The following is a 14,632-nucleotide window of genomic DNA, read 5'->3' as shown; positions in this document are numbered from 1 at the left end:
TTCCCCCTCGAGGCGCATCGAGTCGGCAATAGCGCAACATCACCCGCTTCGTTGCGACGATTCTGGCGCACTTTACCGCGTCATAATCGGCCTACCCGTTCGTCCAAACATAATTTTCTTAGCAAAGGCCGTCATGGCTGTTACGGATGTAGTTAACAAGCTGAGCACGGATGAATATTGGCTTACGACGATTTTAAAAACTTTGTTTTCCATGTGCAGTATATTTTTTAGCTGGCATGTAATTCAGTTTCCCGAAAAGTCAGAATGGCAAAGCCAGACAAGTGCTCAGGATGGTTGTCCGCGACAAGCGTACTGCGTTGTTGACCTGCGCCCTAGAGCTTGTTTTATTTTTGACTCGCCTGCTAGGTCTCTGCTCAATCTACCGTATTCTGAAATTGCCAAATTAATAAGCTGCTTTATCCAGTGCAGTGGCCGAAATTATCTGTTCACTCAGCCCGTGAACAGAAGAAACGCAGAGGCGAAGCCGAAGCTTTTCTTGTTGTTTGAATGCAGTATATAATGCGCCCGTGGTAACCGGCCAGCCATGTTAGCCTTATGGCATCCATGGTAACAAGCTTTTTAGTGACCACTGGCCTTGATAATTTGATGATAGCAAAACAAGACTGGTCTTACATCACCCGCCAGACTGAGAGGTTTTCAAAACATTTTAAAGTACGCAAATTGGATGAGTAGAAGCTGAGATTACCGCGGTCTAACAGAAGAGGCCAAACACCTGCAAGAGATGTTTAGTATTCATATAACCAGTTTACGGGATCTACATCCGTACACAAACTTTTGCGGCGCAAGTTTGTTACGCAATGCACACTTCGCAACGGTTGATCGCATTGGTCCCAGCCGCTAAGAAAACTAAGAAAGAGAAAATCTAAGAAAACTTGAAAAACCGTAAGAAAGCCTAAGAATTCTAAGAAACCTAAGAAACCTGAGAAACCTAAAAAAACAAAGAAACCCAAGAAATCTAAGAAACCTAAGAAACCTGAGAAACCTAAGAATACCTAAGAAACCTAAGAAATTTAAGAAACCTGAGAAACCTAAGAAATATCGTATATGAAAGAATACGAGGTATATCGATCACGCTGGTGGGATTGGCTGCGATTAATTTTTGCACATGTTTCTTAAATTTTCAATACTTTATAACGTGCCGATGCCGAAGGCCGCGGTCTGTCTCGGTTTTTCCGAACGGTGCATTTACCATGTATGTCTATGGGGGCCCATGGCAACAATTTGTTTTTTGGGGCTACTCCTTCCCTTTTGGGGCGTATCGATGGAGCAATAGCGTAAGAACATTCGCGCCGTTGAGACGAATTTAACGCACTTGGCCGCGTCGAAATCGGTGTAGCCGCTCGCCCAAACATTGGCTCCATTATCAATCGTGTATACGTGGTTACGGACGTAGATAACCAGTTTACGTAGGACTACATCCGTAACCAGTTTGTCGGAGTCAGATTTTGTTGAATAATTTAAGTTTTTGTTCGCATCGAGGCCGGTGGCCGAGGTGTGTCGTGTCATTTACGGACATGAGAACAACTTGTCCATGTATGTCTATGGAGACCCATGGTAACAACTTTCTTTTCCGGTCCCCTTTTTTCCCCTCGAGGCGCTTCGTCTCGGTAATAGCGTAACATCCACCGCGTCGTTGCAGCGGTTCTTACGCACTTGACCGCGTTGAAATCGGCCTACCCATTCTCCCAAACATAGGTTTTTTTACCTTATGCCGTCACGGTTGTTAAGGATGTAGTTAAAACCAGTTTACGGGATCTACATCCGTACACAAACTTTTGCGGCGCAAGTTTGTTACGCAATGCACACTTCGCAACGGTTGATTGCATTGGTCCCAGCCGCTAAGAAAACTACGAAAACCATGAAAGAGAAAACCTAAGAAAACTTGAGAAACCCTAAAAAAGCCTAAGAAACCTAAGAAAACAAAGAAACCCAAGAAATCTAAGAAACTTAAGAAACCTGAGAAACCTAAGAATACCTAAGAATACCTAAGAAAACCTGAGAATACCTAAGAAAACCTAAGAAAACCTAAGAAACCTAAGAAACCTAAGAAAACCTAAGAAACCTAAGAAACCTAAGAAACCTAAGAAACCTAAGAAATATCGTATATGAAAGAATACGAGGTATACCGATCACGCTGGTGGGATTGACTGCGATTAATTTTGCACATGTTTCTTAAATTTTCAATACTTTGTAACGTGCCGATGCCGAAGGCCGCGGTCTGTCTTGGTTTTTCCGAACGGTCCGCGAAAAGACAATGCATTTACCATTTATGTCTATGGGGGCCCATGGCAGCATTTTGTTTTTTGGGGCTACTCCTTCCCTTTTAGGGCGTATCGATGTCGCAATAGCGTAAGAACTTTCGCGCCGTTGAGACGAATTTAACGCACTTGGCCGCGTCGAAATCGGTGTAGCCGCTCGCCCAAACATTGGCTACTTTATCAATCGTGTATAAGTGGTTACGGATGTAGATAACAAGATGAGCACGGATGAATATTGGCTTACGACTGGGCAAATAGACTAGTTTAAATTTCAAAAGTTGCAGTGTGTTCGAGAAGACAGTAGTTATGATTTCATAGTTAGCAGTTATGGCTGTATTCGAGCCTCGAGGAAGCAGTAGTCATTCAATAGCAGTTATGAATTTGTTTGAAACGAGTTAATTTTAGTACGAGTATAAGACAACAGATCGCCTTATTAGATTTAACTGGTGACGGGGAATGATCTGTGGTCAACTTGCGTATGTATCAGCTCAAATTTTTCGTGTTCCTGCATTTAGTTTGGTGACTAGTCAACAAGCGGACGCTTACTGGCATTACATAATTATTACGAGTACGTTAGCAGTCTGCACTTTTTCTTATGAGTTGAGGTCGATCAGGCCAATATCTGATGCCCGGTTCTTCAAATGTTGACCTTTCGCCATTAAATTTTTTTCGTTTGTGCCTCGGCTGCTATTTTGCATTTATTCTAAAACTAACTGAATCATTCGTTCACTCGGTATTTGGTCCACAAAAAACGCAGAGGCGAAGCCAGAGCTGTTTCTTGTTAAACCCTAATTTTCCCGTGGTGACAGACAAGCGTATGTTAGCCCTATGGCATCCATGGCAACAAGCCATTGAGTGACCACTGGGCTTATCCTACTTGTGAAAACTACATAAGAAACCCAAGAAACCTAAGAAACCTAAGAAACCTGAGAAACCTAAGAATACCTAAGAAACCTGAGAATACCTAAGAAAATCTAAGAAACCTAAGAAAACCTAAGAAACCTAAGATATCTAAGAAATATCGTATATGAAAGAATACAAGGTATACCGATCACGCTGGTGGGATTGACTGCGATCAACTTTTGCACATGTTTCTTAAATTTTCGATACTTTGTAACGTGCCGATGCCGAAGGCCGCGGTCTGTCTCGGTTTTTCCGAACGGTCCGCGAACAGACAATGCATTTACCATGTATGTCTATGGGGGCCCATGGCAACAATTTGTTTTTTGGGGCTACTCCTTCCCTTTTGGGGAGTATCGATGGCGCAATAGCGTAAGAACATTCGCGCCGTTAAGACGAATTTAACGCACTTGGCCGCGTCGAAATCGGTTCAGCCGTTCGCCCAAACATTGGCTACATTATCAATCGTGTATACGTGGTTACGGATGTAGATAACAAGCTGAGCACGGATGAATATTGGCTTACGACGATTTAAAAAACTTTGTATTCATGTGCAGTATATTGTCTAGCATATAATTCAGTTTCCTGAAAAGTCAGAATGGCAAAGCCAGACAAGTGCTCAGGATGGTTGTTCGCGACGAGTGTACTGCGTTGTTGACCTTTGCACCTAGAGCTTGTTTTGTTTTTTTGCTCGCCTGCTAGGTTTCTGTTCATTTTACTGCAACTACCAAATTATTAAGCTACCCTAACAAATGCAGCGGCCTGTGTGATCACTCAGCCTGTGGGGCACAAGAAACGCAGAAGCGAAGCCAACGCTTTTCTTGTTGTTTGAGCGCAGTATAATGTGGCCCTGGTAACAGCCCAGCCATGTTGGCCCTATGGCATCCATGGTAACAAGCTTTTGAGTGACCACTGGGCTTGATATTGGGAAGATAGCAAACAACGACTGCCCTTAGATCACCCGCCAGACCAAGAGGTTTTTAGAACACTTTGAAGCAGGAAAATCGGATGAGTAGAAGTTGAGATTACCGCGGTCTAACAGGAGAGGCCGAAGACCTGCTCAAGATGTTTAGTATTCATATAACTAGTCTACGGAAATCTACATTCCCGCACATTTGTTTGGCGGCAATTGGCGCATTTTATTTTTCGTTGGATATTGTGAAGACACCAACGAAGTACAAAGATGTCTGAGAATTATCATACGTAAGAAATTAAAGTACCTAAGAATACCAAAGAATACCTAAGAAATCTAAGAAACCTAAAAAACTTAATTAACCTAAGAAAACTATAAAACTAAGACAGCTAAGACGAACCTAAGAAGAACCGAAGAGGAACAAAAGATGATTCTAAAGAAGAAAAAAACGAACCTAAGAAATTTAAGAAACTAAGAAAAACTAAGAAAGCTGGAAAACTTAGGGATACTAAAAATCGAAGGAATTCTAAGAATCTAGCAAAACCTAAGAATTATATTATTTCAAATAATCCAAAACACAAGAGTGATCAGAAAATTTTACAAATTTAGGATTTTAGGTCATGCTGTCGGTCTTCGGCTATCGCCATTGATTTGGCCATGTTTTCTTAGATATTTCTATAATTTTACTGATTTCCTTTTCGATTTTTTAACGTACCGAGGCCAGAGGCCGCGGTCTGTCTCTGTAGTTCTGACTGTGCAAAATGTTAGTCCACTTCCGTCTATGGGGGCCCATGGCAACAATTTGTTTTTTGGGGCTTCTACTCTCCCCTTGGGGCGTATTGAATTAGCAATAGCGTGTAAACCTTCGCGCCGTTGCGACGATTCCAACGCATTTTACCGCGTCAAAATCGGCCCACCCGTTCGCCCAAACATCGCGTTGGTTAGTAGTTCCTGTCATAACTGTTTCGAATGTAGATAACAAGCTGAGCACGGATGAATATTGGCTTACGACTGGGCAAATACGCTTGCTTAAAATTCAAACGTTGCAGTGTGTTCGTGGAGACAGTAGTTATGATTTCATAGTTAACAGTTATGCCTGTATTCGAGGAAGCAGTATTTATAAAAGATATGAATTTGTTTGAAACCATTCAATTTTAATATGAGTATAAGACAACAGATCGTCTTCGGTTTATTAGATTTAACTGGTGACAGGGAATGCTCTAAGTTTGTATCAGCTGAAAATTTTCCTGTTTCTGCAATAAAATTATTGACCAGTCAACAAGCGGACGTTTACTGGCATTATATATTACGTTAGCTGCGGTTAGCAGCTTGCACTTTTTCTTATGAGTTGAGGTCGATTAGGCCAATATCTGATGCCTGGTTCTTTAAATGTTGACTTTTCGCCATTAAAATTTGTTTTCTTTGTTCCCCGGCTGCTAGTTTCCATTTTATTTTAAAACTGACTGAATCATTCGTTCACTCGGTATGTAGTCCACAAAAAACGCAGAGGCGAAGCCAAAGCTGTTTCTTGTTTAACCCTAATTTGCCCGTGGTGAAAAACAAGCGCATGTTAGCCCTATGGCATCCATGGCAACAAGCCTTTAAGTGACCACTGGGCTTTTCCTACTTGTGAGATAAGAAAAACCACTAGCTTTGTGTTACTCTACGTTTTGAAAAGATTCTGTGAAAATTTAAAGTTGCAAAATCGGCTCAGTGGAAGCCGAGAACATAGGTAACAAAGAGGAGAGGCCGAAAACCTGCAAGAGATGTACAGTATTCATATAACCAGTTTACGGGATCTAAATCCGTACATAACCGTCGAAGCGACAGTTTTTACGCGATGCACACTTCGCATCCGTTGATACCGGCCGTTAAAAAAACTATGATAATATAAGAAACCTGAGAAAATCTAAGAAATCTAACAAAACCTAAGAAAACCTGAGAAAACCTAAGAAAACCTAAGAAAACCTAAGAAACCTAAGAAATCTAAGAAACCTAAGAAATCCAAGAAATGCAAGAACTCTAAGATATCTAAAAAATCTGAAAAATCTAACGAATCAAAGAAATCTAAGAAATTTAAGAAATGTAAGAAATCTAAGAAGCAAAGCAAGGAAACAGACTGCATTAGTCGCCAGCTTGACTACCATTATTTGTCGAATTTTTTACGATTTTTTAATTTTTTTGCTGACGCGATGCCGAAGGCCGCGGTCTGCTTCTGTCGCTGTGACTGTACAATTTGTTAGCTTACGTTGGTCTATGGAGGCCCATGGCAACAATTTATTTTTGGGGCATCTGCTTCCCCTTTGGGGCGTATCGATTCCGCAATAGCGTAAGAACATTTGCGCCGTTGAGACGATTCTAATGCACTTGGCCGCGTCGAAATCGGTTCAGCCGTTCGCCCAAACATTGGCTACATTATCAATCGTGTATACGTGGTTACGGATTTAGATAACCAGGTTACGGGATCTACATCCGTACACAAACTTTTGCGGCGCAAGTTTGTTACGAAATGCACGCTTCGAAACGGCTGATCGCATTGGTCCCAGCCGCTAAGAAAACAACGATATTTAAGAAAAGAAATTCTAAGAAAACTTGAGACACCCTAACAAAGACAAAGAAACCTAAGAAAACTAGGAAACAAAGAAATCTGAAAAACCCAAGAAACCTGAGAAACCAAAGAAAGCCTAAGAATACCTAAGAAGCCTGAGAATACCTAAAAAAAACCTAAGAAAACCTTAAGTTTCTTAGGTTTCTTGAAACCTAAGGAAACCTAAGAAACTTAAGATTTCTATGAAATATCGTATATAAAAGGATACAGGTATATTGATTACGCTGGTGGGATTGACTGCGATTAATTTTTGCGCATGTTTCTTAAATTTTCGATACTTTGTAACGTGCCGATGCCGAAGGCCGCGATCTGTCTCGGTTTTTCCGAACGGTCCGCGAACAGACAATGCATTTACCATGTATGTCTATGGGGGCCCATGGCAACAATTTGTTTTTTGGGGCTACTCCTTCCCTTTTGGGGCGTATCGATGGCGCAATAACGTAAGAACATTCGCGCCGGATGAAAATTGGCTAACGACGAGGTACTGCGTACTGAAAATAAGTGAGTTAGGATCTTTGGTAGGTCGTATTATTACTGTTTAGTTAACTGGGTTGCTTTAGGTGAGTGATTTACCGAACTGTTGCTACAGCTCAGGGCACTGGGCCCCAAGGTGCGACAGTGACAAAGTGAAATACTAGAAAAGGGTGATGTGTTTTCGACTTATTTCAGACCTCATCAAAATCTAAAAGGACACTATATCAAATTATGAACTGATTGAAATAATTATTAATGCAGGTTTTCCGTCGGTTAACCACAAGAAGCGCAGAGGCGAAGCCAAAGTTGTTTCTTGTGCAAGTGCAGTACGTACAATATGCATGATGAATTACAGTACGAGGAGGGGGTAAATACACGGGATAGACAGAAAAAACGGCAATAATAAGGGATAACCATTCACGTGTTGTGCAACACTGCCAGCCACCAAGTGAAGGCAATTCGGTGACACAGTGCACAACAGCCGTTGAGACTACTGTCTCGAGCTGTTTCTCCGTAGACTTCTATGTTAAACTTAACCACCTTCGTCTTGCACATTTCAGAACTAATCCGCGCAATCGATAGCTCAAAAGAACAGGAAAAAATTTACAAGATTTTTGATATCAAACTACTCGCCACTTATTAAAACTGAGGCAAGATTGAGCCATTTGAGTTTCTCGTAGACTAAGCATAGGAGTTGGATGGTTTGCTTCCACGTTGCTCCTGTGCTTTGTCTATGGAAAACTTAATTTGGCTCTAACTTGTCGTGTTTCTCATAGATCACGGCTTACGTGGTATCGAAAATCTTGTTAGTTATTCCTTGTTCTTTTAAGATATAAATTGCACGGTTTGATTCTGAAATGTCCAAGACGCAGGTGTTAGAATATAACATAGGATTCTACGAAGAAGGCAGCTCGGGTCTCAAAGCCTGAATTTTGTGTAATGCCGCTGGACTGCCTGCCCTTGGTGGCTGGCCGTGCTGCTCAACACGTAAATGGTTATCCCTTATTATTGCCGTTTTTTCTATCTATCCCGTGTATTTACCCCCTCCTCGTATAACATGCCCGTGGTAACAGACAAGCTCATATTAACCCTATGGCATCCATGGTAACAAGCTTTTGACTGACCACTGTCCTTAGGAATTTCACAACAGCAAAGGTCATTAGCCGCACAACACCCACCGCCCTGAATAGATTCTAGAATATTTTAAATCAAGAAAATTGGTTCAGTAGGAGCTGAGATCACTCGGGACAACGAAGAGAGGCCGAACACCTGCTAGAGATGTTTAGTATTCATATAACTATGAAAAATATTTCCAATAGGTTAAACACGTACTTCCTCGCAAACCGCAATTAATTTTTACTTTGCTAGCATAATGACCACTGATCGTCAATTATATATGTACAGTAAACGCAATCCCAATAAGGAACCGTCTGCTTTTATCAATAAAATTTCGGCAACAATAGTACTTTATTGGGTTATTCAAGTGAACATTAAACAGAAACAAACAAATTACGCGTCAATAAAATTAAATAGTGTGATCTCGCTGTTACCGTTAAAAATAGTATTGTCATTGACTGTACATGAACCTGCATACTCACATAAGCAAAGATAATGGAGATTGTGGTGTTGGTGCCCAGTTTGCGGGCGGACCGGCAGCTGACCAGCGGTCTGAACGGCACGGACTACCTGTCGTATCCGCGCGAGATGTTCCTGTCGGGGAAAGTGTACTACCTGTGCGCACAAACGTTGGCGCTGGGTATCCTGACGATGGTGCTGCTGACGTACGCCTTCATGATCATTCCCAAGGCCACCGCCATGGAGAACACCTTCAACATGACCCTGGCCATTCTCCTCCTCATCGCCGGCATCGTCAAGATCGTCCCGACCGAGCAGCGGAAGTTATAACCAAGCTAATAAAACTATGTAAACGTCATCAATATAATGCACTTTTAAATAAACTAGGAAAGTGCACCGCTTCAGGCTAGCACTATAAGACCGAAGCGAAGCTAGGAATATAGCCCAAAAAGGTCACACGTTCAGGTCTGCTTGCAAAGACTACTCGTACTAAGACATAAGTTTAAGTAGTTGCTCACATTGGAACAGTACTTCTCGTACTAACTATTCTGTATAATGTAAGTAATATAACAAAGTCCTTGAGTACGATATTGGTTACAACTACAAGAATGTATTTCCGTAACATTCTACTGACGTTCGTGACTCACTATTAGTACAAGGTGCATGGAATATTAACGCCGCTTACTGCTTAAGGGAAGTGGCCCGGTAAATCGTACCAATTTCATGTACAGGCACGAAACTTACACTTTCGCGCACTCCCAAACACATTTTTGTTTCGATTTTATGACATTCTGTAGCCAGAAGATTTGTATACACTGGTGTGAAAACCGTTTGTGCGCGCAACATCCGGTTCAAAAGTTATGGCTGTTAGGAAATTCCAGAAAGTTTAAATGCGTTCAGGTGTACCAAAAAGTCCCATTATGGACCGATCTCCTTCAAATGCGCTCGTCCCTGAAGATCATTTTTACACCGATCCAGACTTTCATGATTTTTTTCAGATTTTAAAATGAATTTTAAAATTTTTGAAATTCATTTTGAAACTTGAATAACATGCTAGAACAGTGGATCGGTGTAAAAACGTTCTTCGTGGTTACGTGTATTTACGTGCAAAATTTGAGGGAGATCGGTCCATAATGATACTTTTGGTACACCTGAACGCATTTAAACTTTCTGGAATTTCCTAACAGCCATAACTTTCTAACCGGATGTTGCGCGCACCAACGGCTTTCACACCAGTGTATACAAATCTTCTGGCTACAGAATGTCACAAAACCGAAACAAAAATGTGTTTGCGAGTGCGCGAAAGTGAAAGTTTTCGTGCATGTACACGAATTTTGCACCATGTACCGGGCCACTTCCCTTAAGGCGCTAGTAAGCGACGCTTGTCTTTTTCAAGTTGCAACCGTACATACCGCTTCTCTTTAAACTGCAAGTGATACGAGAAGGCCTTTTGATCATAATATTGGTTAGCAAAGTACATTTCCTCACATTCCTATAACAACGTTTATTAATTAGTACAGGATGCATGAAATATTAGCACCACTAATTACTACTAAACCTATGAATAAGTAATTTTGTGTAGAAGCTGCGGGGCAGCAGCCAATACAATAATTACTTTTCTATTGCTTATATAAAATGTTATCCTGTTATATTTTGTGACGTTTATTGCGCGCGCAAACTCTTTATCGTAGATTGCAAAAGAAAATGCAAAACTTCGGAATCACTGCGTCACCAACCTGCTGCTGGTAGCGCCCGTTGCGCTTTTAAAAACCCGATAGATTGAGCGCCCATGCGCCTGTTTTGAGCGCCATATAAAGCAAAAGTTGTCCCCGATGGGAGCGTGGTCCCTACCTACAATCTTTAGTATGCCCTATTACGCGCTCACAACTCTGCAGTTTCTTAGTGTCTACACACCTACCAATCCATTGTTTCTTAGCAAAGAGACCTAAATCATGCTGAACGTAGGACTTTGCTGGGTTGCATTAGTTACTGTTCTCTTTTACTGTTCCGACTCCCAAGCTTCGGTTTGGTCTTATAGTGCAAGCCTAGAACGGTGGACTTCTAAACTCAGTGGTAAATATGCTACCGGAAAAAAGATAAGGGTTTATTTTTTTGAATATAAAAGGTCTGCTATCGCTTTAGCTGATAAATTAGTAAGCTATGCGCTGTTACTTGGTAGTTAGTCTGAGGACATTGTATTACATAGTACAGGGCTTAGTAAAACGTGATCTTAGGACCGTATAAGCACATTAGTATGCCCGTTAGTGTTTTGCCTGAATGGTCGGTTAACGGTTTCCCTATGCTGTCGTGCGTAAGTGTTATTGAGCACCTAGATGTCCCCCTAAGTGCCCCTAAGCGTCGGTCACGCCCTAACTTCTTAGGGCGTGACCGACAACTTAGTGCGTGACCGACGTGCGTGACCGACGCACAAAAATTCCCGTTTTCTTGAACATAGAGGACCTTCGCTTCGCTTCGGTCGATCATTAGCGATAAGTGCCTAAAATACTCGTACAATGTTTGACTGCTATTTGTTTGCCGGCGCTGTATTACTTCAAGCTGCGATGCTCCAGCCGCAAATGCGGGGCCGGTCGGGCCGGATCGGCAATGCCGCGACGGCCTTGCCTTACTGTCGCAGCGCTTTGTAGTTACCTCTCCTTGCACGGCTTGCAGCATCCAGCTGGCGCCGCATACAGACGTGGTGCAAGAGACGCCGGGTGTCCTGACCAGTGCCGCGCCGGTACAACGCGGGACCGCGTTGTACCTGGTTGAACTGATCGACTTCAAGGATCTGTCACCGCAGTACCATCTCCCGAAGTCGAAACGAATCCAAGCCAGAGCGAAACAGAAAATCGGAGAAAGCACGCTGGCCATGCGGTTAAAGAACGGATTTTGAGCGGATTCAAAAAGTTAATTCACAGATACTCAGTGTTAGCGGTGTCAGCTTTTTCAAGTTCGCTCTGAAAACTGTTGATCTGTCTAAATAATCTCTTCTGTAACTTTTTGCTGCAATTTTTACCGACCAGGCATTGAAGTCCTGTTAAACGGGTTGTCTGCTCCTGATACATGAATGAATGAATGAATGACTGAATGATAACCGGCGGCATGCGCATAAAATAGACAAACCATGGCTGATGCCGACGACCCGGTACGGCGCGCCACACCGACATAGGTCAGCGCCGAGTCCTTTCCGCCTCACTGCCCCGCTTAACACACGCGTGTATGCGCCAGCGGCGCAACGCGTACGTTACCGGCCTAATTAAAATTCTGGCTGAGTGCTTTCGTACCGGTATCAGACTATCAGCTTCCTCTTAAGTCCCCATGCCCCGTGACCTCGACATTACATGATGAAGCCAAGGCGCAGAAGCGAGCCGAGCGCACTCGATAGAAAAAAGTATAACCCTGCCCGACATATATATGACCCGACAGCTCCGTGAAACGGGCGCATAACACGCGTTGGCGTAAGGTTGACAATAACACAGACTTAACGGCCTGCATAATTCACGCAAGCGTCTCCGTAGACGTGATCGTCTTGTTTTAATTCAGTTCAATTAGGGACCGGCCGGACTTTTGACAAGGCGTCCACTTGACGCTGCTATCAACAACGAGTACAGTTGACACTATTACGTGTGCACCCTTACGGCAGCAATTAAAATATGCTAATGGTTAGATTTACGCCAGTGACCAGTGCGTTATTGTTAATGAAATTAATCGAATACAGCCTGTACGAGCTATTGCATTATATAATTTGTGTTGCATGTAGTATTTATTACTTACTGATTAATTTTGTTTGGCCACGCCCTTTGAGTGTCAGCAGATGAAATTATTTTTTTAATAATACTACGATGGTATACTATGTTTCTGCAAGAGATGAGATTTTTCTGATTTTGGACCCGGAAAATGTGCCCGGGTAAGAAACCTAGGAACCCTAAGAATCCTAAGAAAAAGCAGCAAGAAGTTAATAAAACTCAAAACTAACGTATCAACCCGAAAAGTCATGTTTCGACAAGACGTTGGTCAACAATTTAGCAGAAAAGCGAATTATCGGTCAGCAATTTGTCGACGGTCAGAGAATTGTAGGTCGACGAATTGACGTGCTACCGGCCGATTCATGCCGAATACCGATTTACATTATAAACTGTCAATATAAATTATAAAATGTTAACTTTTCTGCTTCACAATTATCATAAATCTTGAGCGGAATGAATTTTTCATTGTGAAACACGTAGTGTAGTGGCAATTGTTCTTAGCGCAACTTTCGCGCTACCTTTACGATGGAAATTACGAGACAAGCTTATACCATCACTACCACCGCACGCCGCTCTCACCGTCGTGCTCTTCCGCCAACCAGGGATCGCGCAGCAGCTCCTCCGCCGTCGGCCGCTCCGCCCCGTTCCATCTAAAACACCTCCGCAATACTCCTGCGAACCCTCCCAACACCCCGTCGACCACCTCCGGAACGCCGTGATTTAGCACAAAATCCATGATCAGAAACGGTGGAGTGTTGGCGTCGACGTCCAGATAGTCCGTCGGCACCGGCCGCTCCCCGTCCATCTTGATGAACCGCAGCGGCCGCTCCCCGCGCGTCATCTCCCCTACCACCACGCCGGCACTCCACACGTCTGTCTTCCTCCCGACCCGTTCCCGCCCCGGATGGTGTCCGGCCAGCCGGAACATCTCCGGCGACATGTAGCGGACCGTGCCGCGGGTGGCACGGATCTCCGAGCGGGTGACGCTGGCCAGGATCCCCACGTGGTCGTCCATGTCCGCCAACTTGACCACTATCCGACCGCCCTCGGAGGTGGTTAGGAGGATGTTGGTTGGCTTCAGATCGGTGTGAATGATACGCTGGGTGTGTAGGTAGTGCAGACCGCGGAGGAGGTCCCGGGTGCAGCCACGCAGGGCGGCTGGAGACGGAGCCGGGTGGGTGGGGTTCCGGCGGCACCGGGCCAAATACTGCTCCAGATTTCCGACTAATTACACCGAAAAAAGATGAATTAAAAAGGTTTTCTTTGGTTTTCTTAACCGTGTAAAGGTCACGTACGCGGACAGTATTCCAGGATTACCACGCCTTGTCCGGTGTCGGGGCGCATTTCCGCATGCAGGTATCGGACCAGATTGGGGTGGTCCAGCCCCCGCATCCGCGTCCAGTTAGCTTCGAGCTGGGCGCGGAAGACGCTCGGCGCCGAGTCCGAGTTGTCGGCAGCGCCCGCGGTGACGGTCGGTCGGAGGATCTTTGCGGCGTACAGCGCCGTCGGGTCGTCTTCCTGCGCCACGAGGTATACGGCGCCGAAGGAGCCGCGGCCCAGGCATTGCGCGGCGCCGGTGGTCGGGTCGCGCTGGAACACGTAGGTGGCGCTTCCCACGGTTATTCGCTGACCGTGAGGATTGGACATGAACCTCTACAGTGTCGAATAAAAGAGTGGAAATCGGTCAGGGTTAAAAAAACATACGAAAACGAAATGCAGTGCAAACATTAGGACATATGCATGTACGCAATGTAGGACTACAAATGTGGAAATCGGCCAGTCGGCTCGCGGTTCAAAAATTGAATAATAAATTCAACACACTGCATGCAACAAGAAGACATCAAATACGTACACATAAATCGGGTTCAGACAGGGAGATGCTGGTTTGCGCAATAACCGTTAAAAACGATACGTCTACCAGTTCTGTAGTCGTACATTCGTTTACTTACGTAGTGAAATAACAAACGATGCGTGCTTTTATAGGTTATATCACTTTCCGGCGGTCTACTACAAATTGCACTAAAACAACAATATTATCAGCGACAGACTGGCGTTGGTACGATTAGATAAAAGGCCGATTGCAAATAATAGAGCAAACCTATACTTTAAACATCAAGTTTCGCGACTGCTGCATGTG

The 14,632-nt window shown here is 43.8% G+C and overlaps 1 protein-coding gene across 1 annotated transcript in view; it reads right to left on the bottom strand.

The window, feature by feature from the left end:
- The window catches only part of LOC129588860 (uncharacterized), a 21,269-nt gene extending 6,749 nt beyond the window's left edge, over window positions 1-14,520 (bottom strand). The window contains exons 1-4 of the mRNA XM_055483259.1: window positions 14,445-14,520; window positions 13,791-14,148; window positions 13,075-13,719; window positions 8,773-9,093 (exon numbers count right to left, since the gene is read on the bottom strand). Of these exons, the coding sequence (XP_055339234.1) occupies window positions 9,074-9,093; window positions 13,075-13,719; window positions 13,791-14,142 (1,017 nt within the window). The 5' untranslated portion in view covers window positions 14,143-14,148; window positions 14,445-14,520 and the 3' untranslated portion in view covers window positions 8,773-9,073. The remainder of the gene's footprint in view (window positions 1-8,772; window positions 9,094-13,074; window positions 13,720-13,790; window positions 14,149-14,444) is intronic.
- Between the last annotated feature and the right edge of the window lie 112 nt (window positions 14,521-14,632).

This window comes from Paramacrobiotus metropolitanus, unplaced genomic scaffold (assembly GCF_019649055.1).
Source record: "Paramacrobiotus metropolitanus isolate TYO unplaced genomic scaffold, Prichtersi_v1.0 Parri_scaffold0000032, whole genome shotgun sequence".
NCBI lineage: Eukaryota > Metazoa > Tardigrada > Eutardigrada > Parachela > Macrobiotidae > Paramacrobiotus > Paramacrobiotus metropolitanus.
The sequence above is the reverse complement of the archived record's forward strand: the minus strand, read 5'-3'. Positions and strand labels throughout refer to the sequence as shown.